The sequence below is a fragment of the Rhincodon typus genome, chromosome 6, assembly GCF_021869965.1.
Source record: "Rhincodon typus isolate 14 chromosome 6, sRhiTyp1.1, whole genome shotgun sequence".
NCBI lineage: Eukaryota > Metazoa > Chordata > Chondrichthyes > Orectolobiformes > Rhincodontidae > Rhincodon > Rhincodon typus.
Window position 1 is genome coordinate 92,287,378 of NC_063337.1, and position 23,293 is coordinate 92,310,670.

At 39.4% G+C, this 23,293-nt stretch overlaps 1 protein-coding gene across 3 annotated transcripts in view; it reads left to right on the forward strand.

Annotated features, from left to right (window-relative positions):
* The first annotated feature begins 5,090 nt into the window (after nucleotides 1-5,090).
* Nucleotides 5,091-23,293, forward strand: part of clybl (citrate lyase beta like) — a 132,219-nt gene continuing 114,016 nt past the window's right edge. For all 3 annotated transcript variants that reach the window (XM_048598302.1, XM_048598303.1, XM_048598305.1), the window contains exons 1-2: nucleotides 5,091-5,196; nucleotides 7,068-7,142. In XM_048598302.1, coding sequence (XP_048454259.1) covers nucleotides 5,168-5,196; nucleotides 7,068-7,142 — 104 coding nt within the window. In that variant the 5' untranslated portion in view covers nucleotides 5,091-5,167. The remainder of the gene's footprint in view (nucleotides 5,197-7,067; nucleotides 7,143-23,293) is intronic.

Sequence of the window (23,293 nt, forward strand, 5' to 3'; positions counted from 1 at the left end):
TTTGAAGTGGCTTGTGCATGAAGTCCACTGTCCCCTTTGTCTCTTCCAAAGGAGGTGTTGATTAAATGCTTACAAGTGAATCAACAGCCAGGTGCTTGTTCTCCATCTGTGTGTAGCATTGTTCTATTTTCTTAAGTGCCCTGGATGTGAACACAATTGGTGTTCCAAGTTTTGTAAACTTACATTACACTGCAAGACTTCATCACTGACAAAAGGAATACCTCAGCTGGGATTATCATCATTACTCGTTTACTTCTAGTGAAAACTGCTTCTTGTTCTGTGTCAAAATAAGTGGGACTAGTCTAGTTTAGGAAACTAGGTTGGCATCAACTAGTTAGACTTAAAAGGTCTGTTTCTATGTTGTATGACTCTAAATATCATTGCATGTTCTTATGACTGAGGCTGGAGGTTGGCAGTTATTGTAGTCCCCACTGGTATATAGGTCACAACGTAAAATAAACATACCTTTTACAGTTATTGAGATGAGCAATTAAATACCTTATCTGTATCAAATTTCTTACTAAAATGTAATCATTTGTTACCAAAACAAAATGTATTCAATAAAGCTATAATAATTGGTTAGCAGTCAGTAATATAGATGTATAACTGCTTAACCCACATTTTCCCAGAACACATACTCAAACTCACATGCTTCAGGAAAAGAGAAAGAAAAACACATTTCTTTGCAAAGATTGGCTCTCTGAAAATGAAAACACTTTAGTCAATGTGTCAGTCTTGAAAAGAATAAGCATTGGATATTCCAGAGTCTATTGCCCTGATGTTCTGGCATTGTGTGATAAAGTCTGTAATCATTCACAGTTGTCTGTAAAGCAGACAACGTTTTACAGCCATTACAACCTTGGGATGCTTCTTCACTTTTTCAAAAAGAACAAATAGGCTTCATCCTGAACTCAACAACAGGGTTTTATTTTCATGTATGAGACAGTTCAGTTGGGGTGTTTCTTTTTAAACCAAGTTTTCCTCCAACTCAGCCTCCTCCAAACAACCCAGATAAAACAAGTGCTTCCTTGAGCCAATCACTACCTAATCTACAGAAAAGCAGTTATTACTAATCATGTGATTTCAAGGAAGCCTTAGTTTAAGAAAAATCTCCAATATTCACAACGAACTTTCAGTGACCTCCTTTAAAGAAACTACTCCAGGTATTTCCAGAAAACAAGAAATAAATCAATGAATCATAGAGTTTTACAGCACATAAAAAGAGGTCATTTGAGGGTGTGCTGGTCATCAGACTTTAAGCAGCTATTTTATGCTGTCTGTGTTCATACTCTTCTGGAGCAACAGAAACTAAATGATATATGCAACCATCTGTATCTTATGAATGGCGTTCAGAACATAGTTAGAAAATTGTTGCATTCATCCAGCTTCACTTTCCAGTAGCCATTCTTTGTACTGAGGGTGGTGAAGAAATTTGCTTTGGCAAGCGATTTCAAAATTTCTACGATAGTTGGCATGGTGCAGATCCCAAAGCTTTATTGGAATCCTCTGTGTCTACATGCTTTTAGTTTTCCAGACTTTTTAATTCGACTGCTATGAGGCTACTAATCCAGCCTGCAGGTTTGGCCACTTTCTTAATCACTCCCTTCTTTTCCAGTTCTTCGATCTCATTTTTCAGGCTAAAGATGATGACAGCTAGATCTTCTCTCAGTAAATGCAGCCTTGTACTTACCTACATCGAAACAGTGTTCACTGGAAAGACATCCACGATCTGTAAACATATTTGTAATTTCCTAGGATTTATTGGACAGTTAATGGCTTAGTGGCGTGTGAAAAGCTGCAAATTCTTCTTGACATGTTTCAATGTAGTAGACCAAGGATTTAACTCACTTTCATCTGAGATCAGCGGATTTTGCTTAATGTCTACTCACTGGAACTCCAGGTCTTAATTCTTCCCTTTTATTGGGATTTCTGCTTTGTTTACCACTTGGGCAAGTACTGTTCAATCATACAGCCTCAACATCACTTGGGGGGCTACATTTTTGAGTCACTATCTTGAACCGTTTTGCGCAGATCTGCAAAGCTCATGATGTTGCATGAAGTGCTGATGTCTAACACTTCATGTTCACTTGATGCAATCTTTCCACGGTCACCATTCTAACAGTTACAAACCATTTATCACCACTAGCCCCAACAGTGCTAACCTATTCAATGGCATAAAGTGATTAATCAAGATACATGCAGAAATTCACCAAGATCCTCAGACAGCACCTTCCAAAGCCATGACTACTTCCAACTAGAAGGACAAAGGTAGCAAACACATGGGAACACCATCACATAGAAGTTCCCCTCCAAATAGTTGTATATTTACATTGTCTTTCTTTATTACCAGGTCAAAATTCTGGAATTCCCTTCTTAATGGCCTGCTGCATCAATCTGCAGCAAAGGTCCAAGAAGATGGCTCACCATCATCTTAAGGGCAACTAGGGGCAGGCAATAAATGCTGGCCCAGCCAGGCACACCCACATCCCTTGAGTGAATGATTACAAAGAAGTGAGTGGTTTTCAATGGCTGCTGTATCTTGCACACACAAGCAGTTACAGCTGAAGTAAAGGTCACATGACTACAGCAAGGCAGTCAGTTCTCCAATTGTACAATTTCATTTTTCCGAACAATAATTGTGTGGGTCTCTGAGTGGAACAGGTGAGGAGTGCTGTATGCATGTAGTTTATCACTCCTCACTGGAGTAACATGATGGAAATCAAATCTTGCAAATCCCAGCATGGTCACAATAGTTGAAAACATGGAATTACACTCCAGCTAGAAGGAAACAATTATGGACAATCACCATTTAACTCCACTATATAAACAAACACAGGAAAAGAATGAGTGTTAAGGACGAATAGAAATCAGAGAAAGCAGTTCAGTGGTCTCTATTCACAGGATCTGCTGATGTGATCCTTTGTGCCAATCAGAATGCTGCTTCTCGGTCTTCCTTTTCCAGGTACATCCAATGGTTTATAAGGGTCATGGGGTAGCTGTTTCACTTATAAAAAGTTTCTAAACTACAAGATAAAAGTCACAGGTTACAGAAACTGGAGAGAAAATGTACTGGTTTTCATTAAACTTATAGTAGCTTCTGCTGCAGAAAGAGAGAACTCCTAAGTTGGTTGGTGGTCTGAAGACTTTTCTATTTCTTGTTTCACAACTCCAAGCCAATTAATCAAATACGTGAGAACCAATCATATAGTTGTTGGCAAGTTGGCCTTTGTCAATGATAACTGGATGGTGGCCCAGTGACCAATCATCTACTCGCACCAACTAAAGCTCCATCTGTACACAACCCTCAGCTCCAGTTAACTTATAAACACATTTTAACCACTGCTCAAACAAGCAGCTGTGTAAACAGTGCTTACAATGATTGTCAGGTTACTTGCTTTCAAAAAAAATGCAGCAATCCTTGGTGTTTAAAATGGTTCTTTATTCATGTCAGCCCACACTCAAAGGAAAAATTTAAAAAAAACACAACAAGGTCTTTACAGATTGTACACAGCTTGTATGGTCAAAAGTATATCTTCCTGAACATACACGAGATGCAGGTAACGTATTCTCCAGGAAATGATGTCTGTTCTTCTACAGCAACCTCTTGGTGTTGAGAAGATGATCAAAGAGAAATGGGAAACAAGATAGGACAGAAAACAGAAGTTGCACATGAGCATATGACAGTCTTGAATACATAGGTGAACTTATGAAGGTTGGTGCATCCATACGGAGTTGAATATGCATAAGCACTGCTTGTTGATGCTCTCAACCTCACCTTCTCAGAAGCCCATTGCACTGTTTCTGCTTGACTTTCACATTTTTGCCATTGCCCTTTCGTCCCCACCCTGTTTTCACTTTTACGCAAACATTCAAGAAAAAAAAACTTCTTAAGGAAACTTAGATGAACATGATATTCCAGGGGACATAATACACTCCAGTCACCATGGTGCCTACTGGTTTTGGCAGATCATAAGCTGCTTATGGACACTGATCTCCCTCTCCAGAGACACCTGGGCACAAACATAGCTGTTAAAGAGGTAGGCAGCTGGACTGACTGAGTCCCTCAACTCCCTGGTGCCTTGCTTGGTTCCTGGCAACCTTGATTGTTGTATTAGCAGTTAGTACCTGAAAAGGCTAAGTGACATCACAACACATGCTCCATCCATTAGGATATAAGGAACCATTTCTGGGAGATGCCAATTTGTTGCAAGAGTAGTATTTTACCATGTCTCAATAAATTGTTATTCCAAAGCTAAGTCAATGTAGCTTACAGTAACACATACTTAGTCTAATCCTGAACATGATATCTCACAAGATATTATCACATATCTCAGAATGTAATGTAACTGACCATTAAGAAAAAAAATAAACCAGTTTACTAATCAGGACTGACCCTACCTTCTGCCACAAATTGCATGTGTACATCTTCCCCACTTGACATCAGTAGCTTTGACTAGCACCAATAAGAAGGATTGGTGGCAGTAAATCTACCTAAGGCCTACCAGGTCGAATAAACCTAGGACTGCACTCCATACTATGTGGCCAAAGATCACGCACACGGGCCTGAAGTGCAATCAGAAACCAAAGAACAAGAGGGGAATAATGCAACATTACATATCCTTCATAGAAATGAAACATGGACTGCTCCAGGCTACAAAAAACTTGTGAATTCTCACTTAATGCCCACCCTCCACCTGAACACAATTAACACACTGCTGGAACAGGATTGACAGAACATGTGTCAAATGCATTTGCAAGTGAGATGCACTAAGTCATTGCCCACATTTTGATTTTGTTACATTTGTAATATGTAAAATATAGCACGCTAAATGGAGCAGGACCTCCCCAAGAGCACCCGGGTGATCGACAAAGCATCACACATGGCTCGCGGAACCGTCAATCAAACTGTCAGCCAATCATCAGCCGCATTAATCAATAGGCGTGCAATAGAGCCAATCAACAGACATATTCTCACCCCGACCCAATTAACGGGCGTGTCCGTCTGCACCAATCAACATTGACCCTCTCTACACCAATCAGCAGACGGGCCGGTCTGCACCAATCAACAAACGAGTTTCTCTTCACCAATCAGCAAGCCTGTCGCTTTCCACCAATCAGCAGGCGGGCCTCCCTCCACCAATCAGCGAGGGCTCCTACCCGCGTTAAGATGGCGGCTGTGAGGATCAGGGAGCTGCTGTAAGTTGTAGAAGTGAAGTGAAGTGGCTGGGCTGGGCTTTTATTTCTCTCAGAGACACCGCGACCTTGGATTCGTGAGGGGCAGAGCCGCTCTTCGAGCAATTTCCCCCCGCCCACCTTAACAAGTGAGCTCCCTCAAATCCATCTCTGAACTGACCGACCTTGTCCATGACATTGTTGACCACACTTGCCTCTGTGGCAGCCTGCATCTCCTTTCTCTAGATGCCATGCGTAACTACCCTGTTACATCTGAAACAAACACAAAGTGTTCTAGAAAGTCTGCAGATCGGGCAGCACTGTCGAGAGAGAAACAGAATTAACGTTTCGAGTCTAGTATGACTTTGTCAAAACTGTTTCTCTCTGTCTCTGTAGATTTAGGCGCCGTGGTCTGGCGACTTATTAAACTTTTCACTGTTTTTCTTTCTAAAAATACACGTGACAATAAATTGGTGTTCTGTTCGACTTCATACCCTCGGAGACGACGTTCCTAAGATATTCGTGTAGTCTCTTCCACCTGTGTATGAATGGCATCCATTTATTTCTCAAACCTCCCCCATCCCTGTCTACATGACTTTCAGTCTGCTTTTATTTTGCACCTTGTCTTGGATGAGGTACAATCTCTGACCCCCAAAAGTGTAGTTCAGCTTCGTTTTCTCATTATACTTAGTTCCAACTGCAATGTTATAGGTGTCTTCCCCTCCTTCAGCTTCTGAACCTTTTGCCCAAAACTCTGATATCTATCCTATACTAATCCTTGGCCACTTGCATTATTTCCTCCAACTCTACAATTATCTGTTCCCTCTGCCCTATATCTCTCTATTTCTCTGACAAGCTGCTTGTGGATCCTTTCCTCCGTTCATTTCAATGTCACCTGCCATGCTTTCAGCTACTCTTGCCTGTTGCTAAGGAATACTCTCCAAAACCTTTGCCTATCTATCTCCCTTTCCTCCTTTATCACCATCTTTAAAGACATGTAGGATGAGACACAGCAAAAAAAAAGCTGCATATAGGAACAATATGATCAACGAGTTCTGTTCTGCCGTCTAAGAAGATGGTGTCATGTGATATGGATGTGGAGGGTTGGACGAAGGGGAGATCTGTGGCAAGGAGCATCACCAATATTTCTATTTCACTGCCGATCCCTCAGTTCATCGTTTCTGACTGCACATTTTTATATATTAACAACTCTAGATATGTGCAAGTTATTGATGTTTTGCTTCTTGTCAAAGGCAGCCCTGTGCGGTGAGCAATTACTGTTCGGCCTGACCTGTGTACTCGGATAATAAACAGCATTAACAAATCATTATAAAAACTGTGTTTTCTTGATAACTGAAATAAAACTGAAAATGTTGGTGGATATTTAGTATGTGTGCTGGCAGCTGTGGAGGATAACTCAAGTAAATATCAAATTTGGACCTCTCAGAAAGATGTTGCTGCGTTTTCTGGTACATAGCCTGATGTACACTAGGATTGTATTATCATGTTTAAGACAGGCACCTATATATCAAACCTTTTTATGGCTATGTGTTGATTTGCTAAACTTGTATTCTGTGTTCAGTGGATTAAAATGCTGAATGGCTTCCTTCTGTGCATTCCAACTTCACAAATTTTCGGCTTTCCTCTTTCCTCTCTCTTCCTAACTGCTGACCCCCATCTTCAAATAAGATGAAACTGTGTGATATTTTTCCTGAGTTTAATGTACTCATTATTGATCCATCAAAAAGACTTGATTCAGGTTTTGAAAAAAATTGTTCTGAGACTTGAAGTTATTCTGAATATTAATAAGATTGCTTTACTTCCATTTGATTGCCTTATTTCAAGATATTGATGCTAAACCTGACCTTAATGCTGGTACAATAACCTTTCTACAGGATCTCCAATGTAACAAGATGGTTTTCTCCACAACGCAATGCCTGCTTCAGAGCTGTTGACAGGGAGATTTATTTGTGAGTAAACTATTGCGATTGAACATTATAAAAGATGTTCTTCACATTTCATTTGCCAATTAACCAACATTTATATTAATATCTGTCAGCCTTCATCTCAAAGTTCTGTACAAATCTCATATGGTACAGAAGGCGGCCATCAGCTCATCGTTTATGTGTCAACTGTTTGAAACTAGTTAGTCCCACTCTCCCCCTGTTCTTTCCCCAATAGCCCTCCCAATTTCACCTTAAAATATTTATCCAATTCCATTTTGTATATCTAGACTCCTCATCTGTAAGTTTTACTTCTACATTTTTGTAGCTTTTGAACTTTTCTCTCAAGTTTTCTCTGTTTTTGTTTCCTTCTATCCATCTGGAGTATGGCTTCACCATTCACTCAGCAAGTGATCGTGTGTGAGCCTTGTTGGCAGGCAATTCAACCTGGTGAGGATCACATTCAAGCTTGACCCTGTCCTAACTGGGTAAAGCTCGCTGTTATGTCAGTCATTTTTGCAGATTTCAAGCATCTTTTCATATTTGAAGTCAGTCTTTGACTTAATAGTCAAAGCCCAACATCCTGAGTATGTTTGCAGCATAATTTCAGAAATAGTCTCATGTGTTTTATGCTCGTTACAAAAGAAAGGTGCTCTGTTTCACTGCTTTTTCTTGTTGTGGAAAACCCATGTGATACCGTACTCTGCACATTGCCACAGGTCAGTTTATAAGTTGCAAAAACAGAAATGTGCAAATTACACGTTGTCTGAGATTGTTGTTATGGAAACAAATTAGCGGTAAGAAAGTGCAAATACGAAGTGAAATTTACTTTAAACTGTAAAGTTATTTTTTAAAAGTTACGTAACAGGATTATGAATGATTATTTCATTTTATTAGTTCAAATTGAGCCAAAGACCAGGTAATATCAGGCAGAATGTCATGGAATCTAAATGAGTACAAGAACAGGAAGGTGATACACTTGTTAGACCTCAGCTGGAGTATTGTACGCTGAAGCAAAGATATGAATGCATTGGAGAGAGTGCAGAAGTGATTTACAAGAATGATTCCAGGAATGAGAAATGTCCATTATGAGGACAGATTGAAGAAGTTGGGACTGTTTCCTTTGGAGAGAAGGCGGCTGAGAGAAGATTTGATAGAGGTTTTCCAAAACATAAACAGGCCGGATAGAATAGATAGGGAGAAGCTTTTCCTACTCATGAAGCAAAAACGGCATAGATTTAAAGTGATGTGCAAACGAAGCAAGTGTGATTAAGAAAAAACTTTTTCACATAGGAGTAGTTAGAGTGTGGAATGCACTGCCTGTAAACGTGTGGAGACAGGTTCAAGGCATTCATGAGAGCATTGGATGATTATTTGAATAGAAATAATGTACAGTGATATGGGGAAAGGGCAGAAGATTGGCATTAGCTAATAGAATCAGTGCAGGTATGATGGACCAAGTGGCCTCCTCCTGTGCCATACCAATTCTGTGATTCCCTGATCTTTTTATGCCCAACTGAGAGAACAAATGGAACTTTGGTTTAATTTATGGGGGAGACAATGACCCAGTGGTATTATTGCTGGACTGTTAACCCAGAGACCTTGATAATGTTCTGGGGATCCAGGTTCAAATCCCACCATGGCAGAGAGTGGAATTCAATAAATATCTGGACTTAAGAATCTAATGATGACCATGAAACCATTGATTGTTGGAAAAAACCACCTGGTTCACTAATGTTCTTTAGGGAAGGAAATGTGCCGTCCTTACCCAGTCTGGCCTACGTGTGACTCCAGACCCACAACAATATGGTTGACTCTGAACTGCCCTCTGGGCAATTAGGGATGGGCATTAAATGCTGCCTGGCCAGCAATGCCGTCATACTGTGTGAATGAATAAAGGAAAAAAAACTTTCATCCATAAGACAGCATCTCCATCAGTGCAGTACTCCCTCGGTACTGTATTTGTGTATCAGTCAAGCATTTTGTGCTCAAGTCTCTGGAGTAAGACATAGACTCCCAATCTTTTGACTCAGAGGAAAGAGTGTTACCAACCGAGTTAACGTGTTGGGGATTTAACTAAACACAATGATGAAATACTCATAGTGCAAGAATACAGAACTCTGAATTTTAAGACTCACCAGTTGTGGAAGAGTTAAATTTCCTCATGCTGGATTTTGTAAAATAAATTGTGATTCAATCATCATTTTTTCCTTGTACTGTACGCTGTTAAGTTATATACATCTGCATTTAATTTGTTAAAGAAGTTAATGAGAAACTTCAAACAATTCAAATGTCAATTACAACGAGAGCGCGGTTTGAAAATTCCAGTAATCTGTCCATATTGAGCATCAAACAATGTTCCCAGGTGTATGTAATTCATGACAGATGACATTCCAAAGACCCAATTATAGAGGTTCTGCTAATCCTCAGCACAAAATCGAGTGCAAGAGCATACTGGGTATCTGTCACGCCATGTTATGGCTGCTTTGAGACTTGCTAAAATATATTACTATACATAAACTTTACGTCACATTGATAATGAAGTTGGGCATCAAAGATATTATTGCCTTGTACAGATGAGGATTGTGCATCTTGCATTTTATGCAGCTGTAAATCTACAGCATTAATTTAAGCATCTGGATATAAAGAATAAGGTTCATAATTTAGGTTTACACAGTATTTTAAAAAAACAACACTTACTTACATTTATATAGAACCTAATGTCAAAAGGTCTGTGAGCTTCAACATGATTTAATTGTCTTTGAAGTTCACTGACTGTTGTTACGTAGGCATGTTCTGCACAGGCATCCATTGCAAAAGGAGTGTTTTATTTTTCTGCAAAGCTTGAATGTCTTGCCTGCTTTATCATGTGAACTGCAGTGTATCAGGAACACCATCATGACAATGATTAAGTAATATCCCAAAGGAAAAAAATTGACTGCAAGTATGAAGTCGACAAGTGATGAAAGTAGCCCTGAGGTTGTCAATTAAAAAGGCAAGGCCTGGAACTGATAAGTTAATGGGCAGTTTCCCCTTTTCTTGGCCTGCAAAAGCTTTAAACTACAGGTTATAAAAATCAGAAGTGTAATCTATTTCCTACAACATATCCAATTAAGCCTAGCCACTTAGACTTTTGCAGGACATTTTCTTTCTCAGTTTGAATTAACTGATTTTCCAACATGGACAGTGACACAACACAGTAAAACAGAGCCTTGCTAGTCTTTTTCATTACAAATTCAAAAGATGACAGGCTTGAACCTTTTGTACATAAATAGATTAAACTTAACTGAAATCAATTATGTATAAAATAAAGATCTTTCACAATTGCTGCTCACTTTAAGTTCACCTATAAATGATGTATAATTTTATCTTAAAAAGAGATTGGTGCTTTTTTTAAGTTTTAACTTAACTTTTCAAATAAACACACAGTAATCGGATGAAACATGATACTGCTGTCTTCTACATTAGCAACTAATGACTGGGAATTTACGCTTTGATACCTTTTATAGAGGATAATGGATGTGTATAAGTGAACTACAAGGCAGTAATTCAGTTGTGTGGTTTCAGTGCTGTGATGCTGGATTATTCCTTCAAACTTGTTTTGACTTACCTTCCAGGGTGTTAAAATATTACACTTTTAGAAGAATAGTTAGAGAGTTTTCTTGTAACCTGACCACTATTTATGCCTCAATCAAGATCACTAAAACAGATTATCTGGTCAGAATCTCATTGAATTTGTGGGACCTTGCTGTGTGCAAATTGGCTGCCACATTTCCTACATTACAGCAGTGACTATACTTGAAAGGGTACTTAATTGGCTGTAAAGAGGTTTGGGAGGTCTTTTGGTTGTAAAATGCAAGTAAACTTAGAATACATACCAAATATTAAATCCTTTCTTTATTTTGGCCTTTATTCTTAACAGACAGGTGCACTGTTCTTACATAATCTTTGCTGAATAAACTTATATGCGGAGAAGTTGAGATTACAATCAATAATATTTTCAATGACTAAGTTTATTTCAATGAAAATATATTAACAAAATACAAAAGTTGGGTCCATCTTTTGTTACTGCTAAATACACAGCTTTGTGAAGTGTTCTTTAAGTGTGCTATATCTTGTCGTAGCCAGAGAATCACTTGCAATGGCTCTCTTCCCACTCCTTTATAGTTATTTCTCATTTCCTTGAAGGATCTATCTTTGGCTCCTTCTTCCTTATCTGCGTGATGCCTTTTGCTGACATCTAAAACTATCTGTTCCCTCGCCCATCTCCATGGTAGCTGTCTGAAGCTGATCCAAACTGCTCACAACATTGCCGTTCTATACGACCCAGGGATGAGCTTTTAAACACACAACAGTGCCATCAATAAATGGCCTGCTTCCATTTCCAAGCCACAGCTATCTCTGCCTCTCCCTTAATTCATCTGCTGAATACTTCATCCACGTCTTTGTTACCATGAGGCTTGACTATTCCAGATTTTGGCTAGCTTCCTGTCTTGCACCCTCCTTAAACTTCATGTTCATACAAAGCTCTACTTCTCAGATTCTAATCAAGTCCCATTCACCCAACAATGGCTTTTTTTTTAAATTTGTGTCCTTGTTTTCAAATGGTCTGTCTCTTACCTATCTCTGTAATGTCCTTCAGCCCCACAACACTCTGAGATATCTGCACTCCTCCAAAACCGACTTCTTGTACATCCCTGATTCTGATCACTCCACCATTGGTAACCATTCTTTCAGTTGCATAAGTCCTAAGGTCTGGAAGTTAGTCCATTAACCCTTGTGCCTCACTTTCCTATTTTAGGTCGTACCTATTGACCAAGCCTGACCAAATAACTTGATGTGATTCAGTGTTGCACTTTATTTGATAACGCACCAATGAAAGACATTGAAATGTTTTACTACAATACACGCACTGTTAATACAAGTTATTGTTTTAGTGACATCATGGTTTTTACCCCAATCAGTGAAAGATAGATGGCTCACTGGAGATTTGTTACATAATGTAGTGCACTCTATCCTGTAGAATGGACAATCGCTTTTTGAAAATAACGTAACTGGGGGTAAAAACAAATGCTGTGATGTGCTATCTTGTACTTATATAATCTTACTGTAGCTTTGGGATGTTCCAAAGTCCAGTGCTTTCAATTAATTCATTTTAAGGTGTCAGTGTTTACAGGCAGGCTCAGCAAACATTTCACACAGCAGAATCTCACAATCAGCAAGTGAGCCGAAAGATCAGTTAATGTCTTCCATGATGAATTCCCTGATCCTTTCCAGTGCTCCTGAACTGATTTCAGCCTTGGTCCAAACATAGATCAAAGAGCTGAACTCATGAGGTGAGGTGAGGGTGATTGCAATTGACATCAAGGGATCATTTGACTAGTGTGGCATCAAGGAGACCTAGCAAGTCAGTGGGAATCGGGAAATCTTTCCATTGGGTTGGAACAAAATCTAGCACAAAGGAAGATGATTGTGGTTGTTGGAGACCAAGTGTTTATGTCCCAGGACATCACTGCAGGAGGTCCTTGAGTTAGTGTCCTCGGCCCAATTGCATTCAGCTGTTTCATCAATGACCTTCACACCACCATAAGGTCAGAGGTGGAACATGAACAGACATTGCTGGAAAAAATGGAGCACGTTTGCTGATGGTTGAACAGTATTTAACACTATTCATTACTCCACAAATATTGAGGCAATCAGTGTTCATATGCAGCTAGACCTGGACAACACTCAGGCAAAATTTTCGAATTCTCTTCATCATTGCACTGTGGTGTATTTACCCTTCATGGACAGAGCTTGTTGAAGAAGATGGCTCACCACCACCTTTTTGAGGACAGTTAGGGTTGGGCAATAAATGCTGACATGGAAAACAACACACACATTCTGTACAAGAATAAAAAAAAGCCCAGTAGATCTTTAAAGTTCACTTGTACAGGCAATCAGTTTTATATCCCAAACAGTAGAAAGCACTGATGACAGTATAGATTTCCCTCTGTGCTGCATGAAACTATCAGTCAAGATAAATGGAACTTGAACTTTTATAATGAAAGCTAAAAATAAATACAACTAATTTATTTCTTTTTTATCATTTAACTGGGTTGTTCCATAGCCTGGAATGGTGGAAGCTACAAATATAGAGAAACTTATTTTTATTAAAGCATATTAAAAACCAAAAGAAAGTTTAGATTTTAAAAGTGAAAGGCATCAATAAAATCTAGTATTCTTTTCAGTGAAAACTAATAATATGGAGCTCTAAATATTTTGAGAGGTTTTTTCCTACCTCTGTTACTTACAGCATTTGCCATAAGCTAATGCCTGTATCATTCTTCAGTGCTACTTTGCAGTTGCGCGAACAAAGACAATTAACAGTTTACTCATTTTATGTTGTGATGAAATTGCACTGCTTTGGACTCCATTTTATGAATGCATCAGCAAACTAAACAATATCTTAACTGTGCAGTTAAAAAAGTTTTTGCAAATTCTATTCATTTGAATTTGGCCTTTGTAAGTACTGTTTAGAGTTATTTATGATACGAATGAATAAATTGTAACTTTCTATACTTTGAGACATCATCTCCACAAAATCAGACACTTCTGACACAAAGTCATATTTTTAAAGCGTCCTTGATTATTTCTATCTTCAACTAAATCAATTATCAGGCGATTTTCTTGGCAAACATTTCTTCCTTAATAATTCCAGAAGTTTTTGAAGTTTTGCTCAATGAATATATTAAATCCATTTTTATTCTGTACAGATAGGACTGAATAAAGCTAGTGTGATACTGCACTATTTCATGGTATTATATGGCTATTTGCCACAGTTAAGCAATTGTTCTTAAAATACATTTAAGTGTAATTTCATACATCTTTCCTATCCTCATTTTCCCACAAATTCAATTTCAAGTGCAAGCTTGAAAGTACTGTATGTCATAGACATCTCATTTTCCAATTATCAGCTGTACTGTTTTGCCACAATGAACTGCAGTGATTGCACTAATTAAAGTGCGGGGAGAATTTCCTCAGTGATTAATGCGCAAAATGCATCATCGTATGAAAGTATTATCACAGGGGGCTAAAAATGCTTAGCCAGGTGAAAGATTTCAAGGTTTATCTTAAAAAGGGAGTGAGAGACAGAGGAATTTAGACTGAAGGCCTTGAGGGTCCAGGCAGCTGAAAGCACCAGTTATGGCCGTGAGAAGTGCAAGAGACCAAAATTATTGATTCCAAAGACCCGGGAGAATGGGGTACGGCTAAAAAGGTTATAGAAATGATGAGGGAAAAGGCCAGGAAGGTAATTAAAGCACGTGTGAGAATTTTAAAGTTGGGGTGGTATCTGCCTCTTCCTCTCTCATGCCCACCGAGAGACAGCAAGATGTACGTCTGCTGTTAAGCCCGTATCGACCGAACTTCTCAATCTTGCACTTACCCCTTCTCAGACCAAAGTTTATTGATGTAATCAGCATCTCACTCTCCTGAAGTTTTGTATCTATACACTTTAAGACTGTGAAAGTTGCAACTTTCAAAATAAAAAGAAACTTCAAAGACTTATGCATTAGAATCAAGGCTGGTACTCCTATCCAACACAGTCAGATATACCTTTTATTAAATGACTGATTAAACTCAAGGGCCTACCTTTCCTCTCAAGTGATGCAAAAATCTCATGGCATTACTTTGAAGGAGAGCAGGGTAAAATGTCCTGTTTGACATCACTAAAGCAGATTATCTTTTTTATTCACTCATGGGACATGGGCATCGCTGGCAGGCCAGCATTTATTGCTCGTCCCAAGCAGCCTTCTTGAACTGCTGCAGCCTACGTGTTGTGGATAGATCCTCAATGCCTTTAGGGAAGGAATTCCAGGATTTCACTCAACAACAGTGAAGGGACAGCAATATATTTCCAAGTCAGGATGTTGAGTGGCTTGGAGAGGAACTTATAGATGGTCATTGCGTGGCATTTGTGTGGTGCAAATCTTACTTACCAATTGTCAACTGAAGCCTGGATATCATCCAGATTTTGTTGTATTTGAACCTGGATTGCTTCAGCATCTGAGGTGTCACGAATAGTGCTGTGCATCGTACAGTCATCGATGAATATTTCCACCTCTGACCTTATGGTGTTGGGAAGGTCATGGATGAAGCAACTGAAGATGGTTAGGCCTAGGAGACTACCCTGAGGAACACTTGCAGAGATGTCCTAGAACTGAGATGACTGACCTCCAGCAATTACAACCATCTTCCTATGTACAGGTATAACTCCAACCAGCGGAGAATTTGACTGCTAATATCCTGTCGATTCCAGTTTTTGCTTGAGCTCCTTGATGACACACTCAGTTGAATACGGCTTTGATGTCAAGGATTGCCACACTCACTTCACCTCTGGAATTCAGCCCTTTTGTCTATGTTTGAACCAAGGCTGTATGTAATGAGGTGAGGAGATTAATGGCCCCGGTGGAACCCAGACTGGATGTCCATGGACAGATTATTGCAGAACAGATGCTACTTAATTGCACTGTTGATAACACCTTCCCTCACTCTACTGATGGTCGAGAGTGGACTGATGGGGTGATAATTGACTGGATTGGATTTGCCTTGCTTTTTATGTACAGGTCATACCTTGGCAAATTTTCACATTGTGTAATGCTAGTGTTGTAACTGGACTGGACCAGCTTGGCCAGGACAGCAGTAAGTTCTGGAGCACAAGTCTTCAGTACTATTGGCGGGGCCCATAGTGTTTGCAGTATCCAGTGCCTCCAATCCTTTTTTGATATCAAATGGAGTAAATTGAATTGATTAAAGACCAGCATCTATGTTGCTGGCGACCACAGGAGGAAGCCAAGATTGATCATCCATTTGGCATTTCTGGCTGAAGATCGCTGTGAATGCTTCAACCTTATCTTTTGCACTGATGTGTTGGGCTCCTCCATCACTGAGGATGAGGATATTTGTGGAGCCTCGTCATCTAATTGGTTGTTTAATTGTCCACCACTACTTATGACTGGATGTGGCAGGTTGACAAGATAATGAAGAAGGCGTTTGGTATGCTTGCCTTTATTGGCCAGTGCATTGACCATAGGAGTTGGGAGATCATGTGGCTGTACAGGACATTGGTTAGGCCACTATTGGAATACTGCATGCAGTTCTGGTTTTCCTGCTATAGAAAGGATGTGTGAAACTTGAAAGGGTTCAGAAAAGATTTACAAGGATGTTGCTAGGGTTGGAAGGTTTGAGCTATAGGGAGAAACTGAATAGCCTGCGGCTGTTTTCGCTGGAGCATCAGAGGCTGACCTTTATTGGGGTTTATAAAATCGTACGGGGTATGAATAGGGTGAGTAGCCAAAGTCTTTTCTGCAGGGTAGGGGAGTCCAAAACTAGGAGACATAGGTTTAAGGTGAGAGGGGAAAGATTTAGAAGGGATCTAAGGGACAACTTCTTCATGCAGAGGATGGTGCATGTATGGAATGAGCTGCCAGAGGAAGTCTTGGAGGCTTGTGCAGTTATAACATTTAAAAGGCATCTGGATGGGTACATGAGTAGGAAGGGTCTAGAGGGATAAGGGCCAAATATTGGCAAATGGGCTCAGTTTTATTTAGGATAGCTGGTCGGCATGGACGAGTTGGACCAGAGGGAATGTTTCGTGCTGTATATCTCTATGACTGCAGAGCTTGGATCTGATCTGTTGGTTGTGGGATTGCTAAGCTCTGTCTATCGCTTGCTGTTTATGCTGTTTGGCATGTGAGTGGTCCTGTTTGGTAGCTTCACGAGGTTGACACCTCATTTTTAGGTACACCTGGTGCTGCTCCTGGCATGTCCTCCTGCACACTTCATTGAGCCATGGGTTGATTTCCTGGCTTGATGGTAATGGTTGAGTACGGTATTTGCTGGGCCAATTATCAGCCACTTCCCTTCATTGAAACTCCTCAAAAATACATTAATGACTGCAATGAGCTATTGGACATCACCATTCTGAGGTTAAGGACACTATATCTCCTTTCATGTGCACCATGACCAGCAAGTAAAATCCAGATAAATACGTTTTCGTCTTTCCATCTTCGGCACCTTTGTACATTATATTCCACTGCTTTACATCTTTGGCACTGAACCTACAGCCATCCAAAATTCTAAAACTTCCTATGTCCATCTAATTTTCTTTCTAACTTGCTGTCAGGATGTGATTGACACGAGGGAGATTGCTTTCATTGAACTGTGGATATTAAAGTGGTATTGGAGCCATGTGAGAAATAAAAATCTCCCAATTCTATAAGGCCATGCATGACTACTGGACATCTCAACATATTTCATGATCAATTAAATACTTCCAAAGTGTTGTCACTCTTGTGGCTGAACAAAACAATCAAGTTGCATGTCACAAGCATCAAAGTTTTAAATGAGATAATGTCTTCATGATATTGGTTTTTGCATAGACATAGAGTAAGACATGGGGGAAAACACTCCTACTCTTCTCAGATGGGATCTTTTTGGATCCTTAAATTCAGTTGAGAGGGCAGGTCTTTCTCCTGGTTTAATGTTTCTTCAGAATTATGAAAGAAAATAAAGCCAGAGTGTAAAATGACAGCAGTTTCCCTTCCCTGAAGGTCATGAGTGAACCAGTGGATTTTACGGCAATCTGGCAATTTCTGTTGTCATTTCTTTTTCACACAAATGCTATCAAATTTTTTGATTGCGTTTTGAAATAACGATGTCTGCAATGTTGGCTAAAGACCATAACCACATGATTGAATGTTGCTTTAATTCTGTCCTTGCCTTTATAAGCCTTCTCCCAATGCTCTTAGAATTTAGTATTCTACTCACTTTGTGAAATGCTCAATTATGTTAAGTGTGTCCTAAAAGTGCAAGTTGTTGAATGGGCCACTGTTGCATCACTCAATGCAATTTACCTGGGTAAGTCAGATGTGTTTTCCAACAAAGATGCATAATGTTTTGTCCATTTGTCTCACTGTTACTTTTAATAAGCATTTGAAATTAGCCTTATTGCACATTACCTGGCTAAAGATGGACTTGTGAGCCAGGAATAGTAAACTGACATCTGCTACTGATTTTGAACAGCATCAATGCCCAGGAATTTATTTAAGAGGGTAACTATTTGGGAGAGGTAACTAATAGGAGTACTAACTTATTGTGAGTAGGCACAATGGGCATCTAGTAGAGTTGTGCTCACAATAGAAACATCTGTTGTATGAGCTGAAGTAAAATGTGTTGAAAACAAGTGAATAATATTGGTTTGTGGCAAACTAAAAGCCTAAAATTATGTTAACATGATCAGTAATCTCTGCAGACTGACCCTATTCTTCCCTTAGGTCAAGTACAAGTCCACTTTTATTGTGTTTCTGTACTAAGCTGCAAATTGAAAGCAGGCTAGACCTGCATTAAACAAGAAGAAATACCTAACATGGGCATTGCTATCAAATTTTACAGAATGACCTAAGTGTCTAAGATTGACTTTTCTTAAGTAGCCTTGTATGTTATACTGACATGTAGTGTTTATATTGACCTAATTTCCGTGATAGTATGTTCTTCATGCATTAAGAAATCATGACAATGCTTCACTTTGATCGACAAGATTTTACAATGCTTGGCAAGCATGGGGTGGAACTTTAGTAGTTATGTTTGAAGTCTGTTTATAGTTGCTTCTGATGCTGCTTAAACTCAATGAGTTAAGTAAGTGAATTGCTAATTTCCACTGTGATTGGGACCTGTTTCTGGTAGCTAAATGTGCAGAATGCTTTAAAGGGGCCTGTGTAAACTGGTTTTACTATATGAAACTATAGGAAACACAACAGTCAATTTTGTGCACAGCAAGGTCCCACAAACAGCAAATGTGATAATGACCAGATAATCTGTTTCAGTGACGTTGATTGAGGGATAGACAGGACACCAGGGAGAACTCCCCTGCTCTTCTTCAAAATAGCACCATCAAACTTTTGACATCAGTTCGTGTCCACTGCTACAACAAGCTATAATCATTACATGGACTGCAGCAGTTTGAGGTGGCAGCTAACTACCACTTTCTCAGAGGTTATTAAAGATGGGTAATTCCCACCACCTAAAAATTAAAGAAAAATCTGGGATGCTGGATTTCATTTATCCTCCCCATCACACAGACTTCTTACTTCTACTTCCATAATACCATCAATCTCTCCCCCGTTTCAGCTCATCTGCTGCTGAAACACTCAACCAGTACTTCAGTATCTCCAGACTCAACTATTCCAATGCATTCTGATGAGCTTCCTACCTTACATGCTTCATAAACTTGAACTCATCGTAACTCAATGTCATATTTTGTTTCATAATACTTCTGTGAAGCATCTTTGCATATTTTATTATGTGAGAGCCACTATATGAATATAACTTGTGTATTTCTAGAATTATTTTATTTCTCAACTGTTTTATCCTTTACCTCATAGCTATGTTTAAATCTTAAGATTCTAACTTACTCTAATTACTCTATTATGGAAAAAGAAAGAAAAAAGTTTGGCATTTGTCTCTCACTTTTCATGATCTTAGCACATCCCAAAGCAGTTTACAACTGAGTGAGTACTTTTAGATGTTAGGTAGGAAATGTGGCAACAAAGGTGCACACAGCAAAATTTCACAGTTGGCAATGTGATTCAACGTTCCAATCGCCTGTGTGTTCTGATGTCGGTCAGGCATTAGAGGGAATGCTGTTCTTCACTGTTGTCCCATGGGACCTTTTTATGTCCAGCTTGGAGCAGATAGGATCATATTATTTGCATAATAGCTCCACCTTCTATGCCCTAATACACTGATTTGGAAGATGGAACTTTATATCTTTTCACCTTTCTACTTTTTGTAAATTCCTCCCTCCTGTACAGTAAACCTTCTTGTGAAACATTTAGCTTTTAGTTTAATTTAACAGTGAAATATGATATGGTTTCACTAACAGTCTTGCATAGAAAATAGTGGGTCCACATGTTGTAAGGTCTCAGTAGATATTTGAATTGTGTTTATCTTGATGTTGAACTCTTGAGGAGCCCATACAAACAACATACTGAGCACTTATATTGGATCCAGCAGAGTTAGCATCCATCTGCTGCGTGTTTGTTATCTTCTAGACGTTGCATTTTCAAGTGACTGAGAAGCCGTGTGCCAGAGTGACAGTGAGAAGACTTTGACTTGCTACTTTTTGAATTTAGTAAATGGCCTGTTATTGCCTTGTGTAATGTTTGAACAAAGAGAGTTGTCAAAAAGTTTTTTTTCAAAAAAAGCAGCTGAATAAACTAAGTTGTTATGTAGAAGGCATTTGAGCTGCAGGATTGCACTTCAGGATAACTCAAAGTACATAAGGATAGCAGATGGAAAACCAGGTTTGGAGTCCTACAGAAAATGCTAGTAGTTCCAGAGGGACGACAGCTTCAATTCCAGGACAGAATCTTTGATCTACGGAACAAATCTGATCGAGATAGACATAAGGATTTGCTGACTTGCACCTGTATAAACAAGCAAAGGAGAAAGGTACAGAACTGAATGTGAAGTTTGAAGGATAGTTGTCGGTTGACACATTTGGTCTTTGCAAATGGGTATCAATCATGTTTTTATCTTTTAGGATAGCATCCGGCATATAACAGTAGTTGCATAGAATCAGTAGGAGTAATGTTTAACAATCTGTTGTTCAAAAGACTGATTAGTGTTGGCAGAGGTTGAGTGAATATGTCAGCAGAACTTTCTGCTTTGGATTTACTTTCCTTCCCTCCCCGATGTCTGATTTTCTGTTTCTCTCCTCTCCTCAAGGTGGCGACTTTTGTTGGTTTACAAGCCACCTAGATTCATGCCCAAAAACAGTCTTTCTTAACAAAGGTGAACCAGGCTATGTGGGGCCTAGTGTGACTTTCTTATTTTCTCTTCCATACAACCTTAACATGCCAGTCTAGAAAATTAACAGATACTGATCAAGAGCTTCAAAATCGAGCATATAAACAACCATAGATTACAATTCTTGTGAAATGAATGTTCAGTCAGACTGTTGTGATGTCACTGTTTGACATGTTGTCAGCTGCAGTTATGTTCTATACAAGACTTGAATGTGCTGGAAACTTGTATCATAGTGATGAAGTATTAATGGCTTATATCATTATTAATATGTAGAAGTTCAGGTCCTGATTTTCTGTCCTCCATCACTTGCAACAGTGCTGTATGGGCCCTGAATTCTGGAATTCCCTCTCTAAGCCGGTCCAATATGTTCCTATCCTCCAAGATGCTCCTTAAAACCTACCAATTTGACTAAGATTTTGGTCACATGTCTGAATGTCTCCTTCTGGGATCATTGTCATATATTATCTTATGCCTCTGTGCAGCACTTAGGGATTTTTACTACGTTAATTTACTTGCCTCTGATGGTTATATGTTTAAATTGTACGCCAGAGACTTGAGCATATAAATCTAAGCAGGCTGTCCAATTGCAATGCTAAGAGAGAGAGATGCATTGGTGGAGGTACTGATCACAGCATGACATATTAAACTCTCAAGATTCCATACATTGTTTTGGATAAGAGCAAGGTAGTCTCCCCACCCCGCCCAGGGTAGCAAGAACTGCAGATGCTGGAGTCAGAGACAACACAGTGTGGAGCTGGAGGAACACAGCAGGCCAGGCAGCATCAGAGAAGTAGGAAAATTGACATTTCGGGTTGGGACGCCTCCCAATGTTTTGGTTAATTTTAATCCTTCAAACAACATCACATGAAAAGTATGTGCTGGCCATTATCACATTGTTGTTTATGAGGCCTTGTTATGCATATTTCCAACTTTACAGTAGTCACTAGGCTTCAAGTTTATTTCATTGGCATTTCAGAGAATTTTGAAGTCATGAAAGGCATCTTCCCAAATCTGCATTGAGTGAAATCCTCTTTACTGGATGTAGTATTACATTTAAGAGCTTCTGAATTGATGAGAGGCGAATTCAGGGTTTCTGTTGCTAGTACCAGCTAGTTATCTATACAAGAGGACTGAGGTACTTTAATGTGCGTGAGTGGGTGTTTGTCTGATTCTGATTTTGTGTATATGTGTATGAGTGGGCAAAGATGTAGGTGAATGTGTGTGTGAGAGAGTGATTTTGCGTTTGTGTACATGTGCATATGGTGTGTCAATTCTGTTCTTTTGTGTGCACTATTATCTGGTGCATGGCACTGTGTGGGTGTGTGCGTCTGAGTAGATGGGTGGCAAATTGTGTTTATGTGTGTGGTTGTGTGTCAACATGATCTGTATTAGCTAGGTCACTATCCATAAAATGAAACAAGCTGTCAACACTCACTGGGGTTGAAGTATGTTGGGAAACAAGTCTCCCTGAAATTGAGACCTGTCCTCATTTCATCAGCTTAGACAATCATTGGCAGTTCTCCACTGGTGAGCGCTTTTTCAGGTAACACTCTAATCCTGAACCAGTCTTATATTCATATTTCCATTCTTTTCACTTCTCCATTACCCTTCCCCCAATTGAGTAAATTTTATTTCTTTTCATCATCTCCTGCCTTTCTCCACTCTCATTCCATTCTGTCCCCCAACTGTGTACTTCATCTCGTTCCCCTCTTTTTTCTCACTTGATTTCACTCTCCATCCCAACTTTTCTTCAGTTCTCTTACTGTCTTCTCTCTTCCCCCGCCCCAGCCTTTCTTCCACCAACACTTTTTAAACTGCGCCTTCCTTCTCTACTTGTTTTTCATTCTGCTGTCCATCTTTTGTTTCTCCTAGTTGCTTCCTCCTTGTCCCTCCTGTGCCTCGCTCCAATTAAGTACTGCCTTCAACTTGTCTTGAAGGCTTTTCTGGCACCTTTGAACCTTCTGAAACCCTTGGTTCAAGTCCTATGTGCTCCAGTGGTGTGTCATATCACATCTGAACAGGTTGATTAAAAATATCTACACTGTGTCTTGAATGCTAGTACTGAGGAGATTGATGGAACAGTTTAAAATAAAATCTTTGAATTTTCCAGGAAATTCCAAATTCTGCAGTTGTATTGATTAACCTTTCCTCGCTGTGCAAGTATGAATCAATTAGCTGGCAAAATTTCAAGCAGTGGAGATGAGAATTCTTTTTTATGTTGGGAGTTGTAATCTGAAATGCATTTATCTGAAACAAATTCAACAGCAATTTTCAATGAGGAATTATCTATGTACTTGAATGGAGACATTTACAAGGCTACAGTGAAAGAG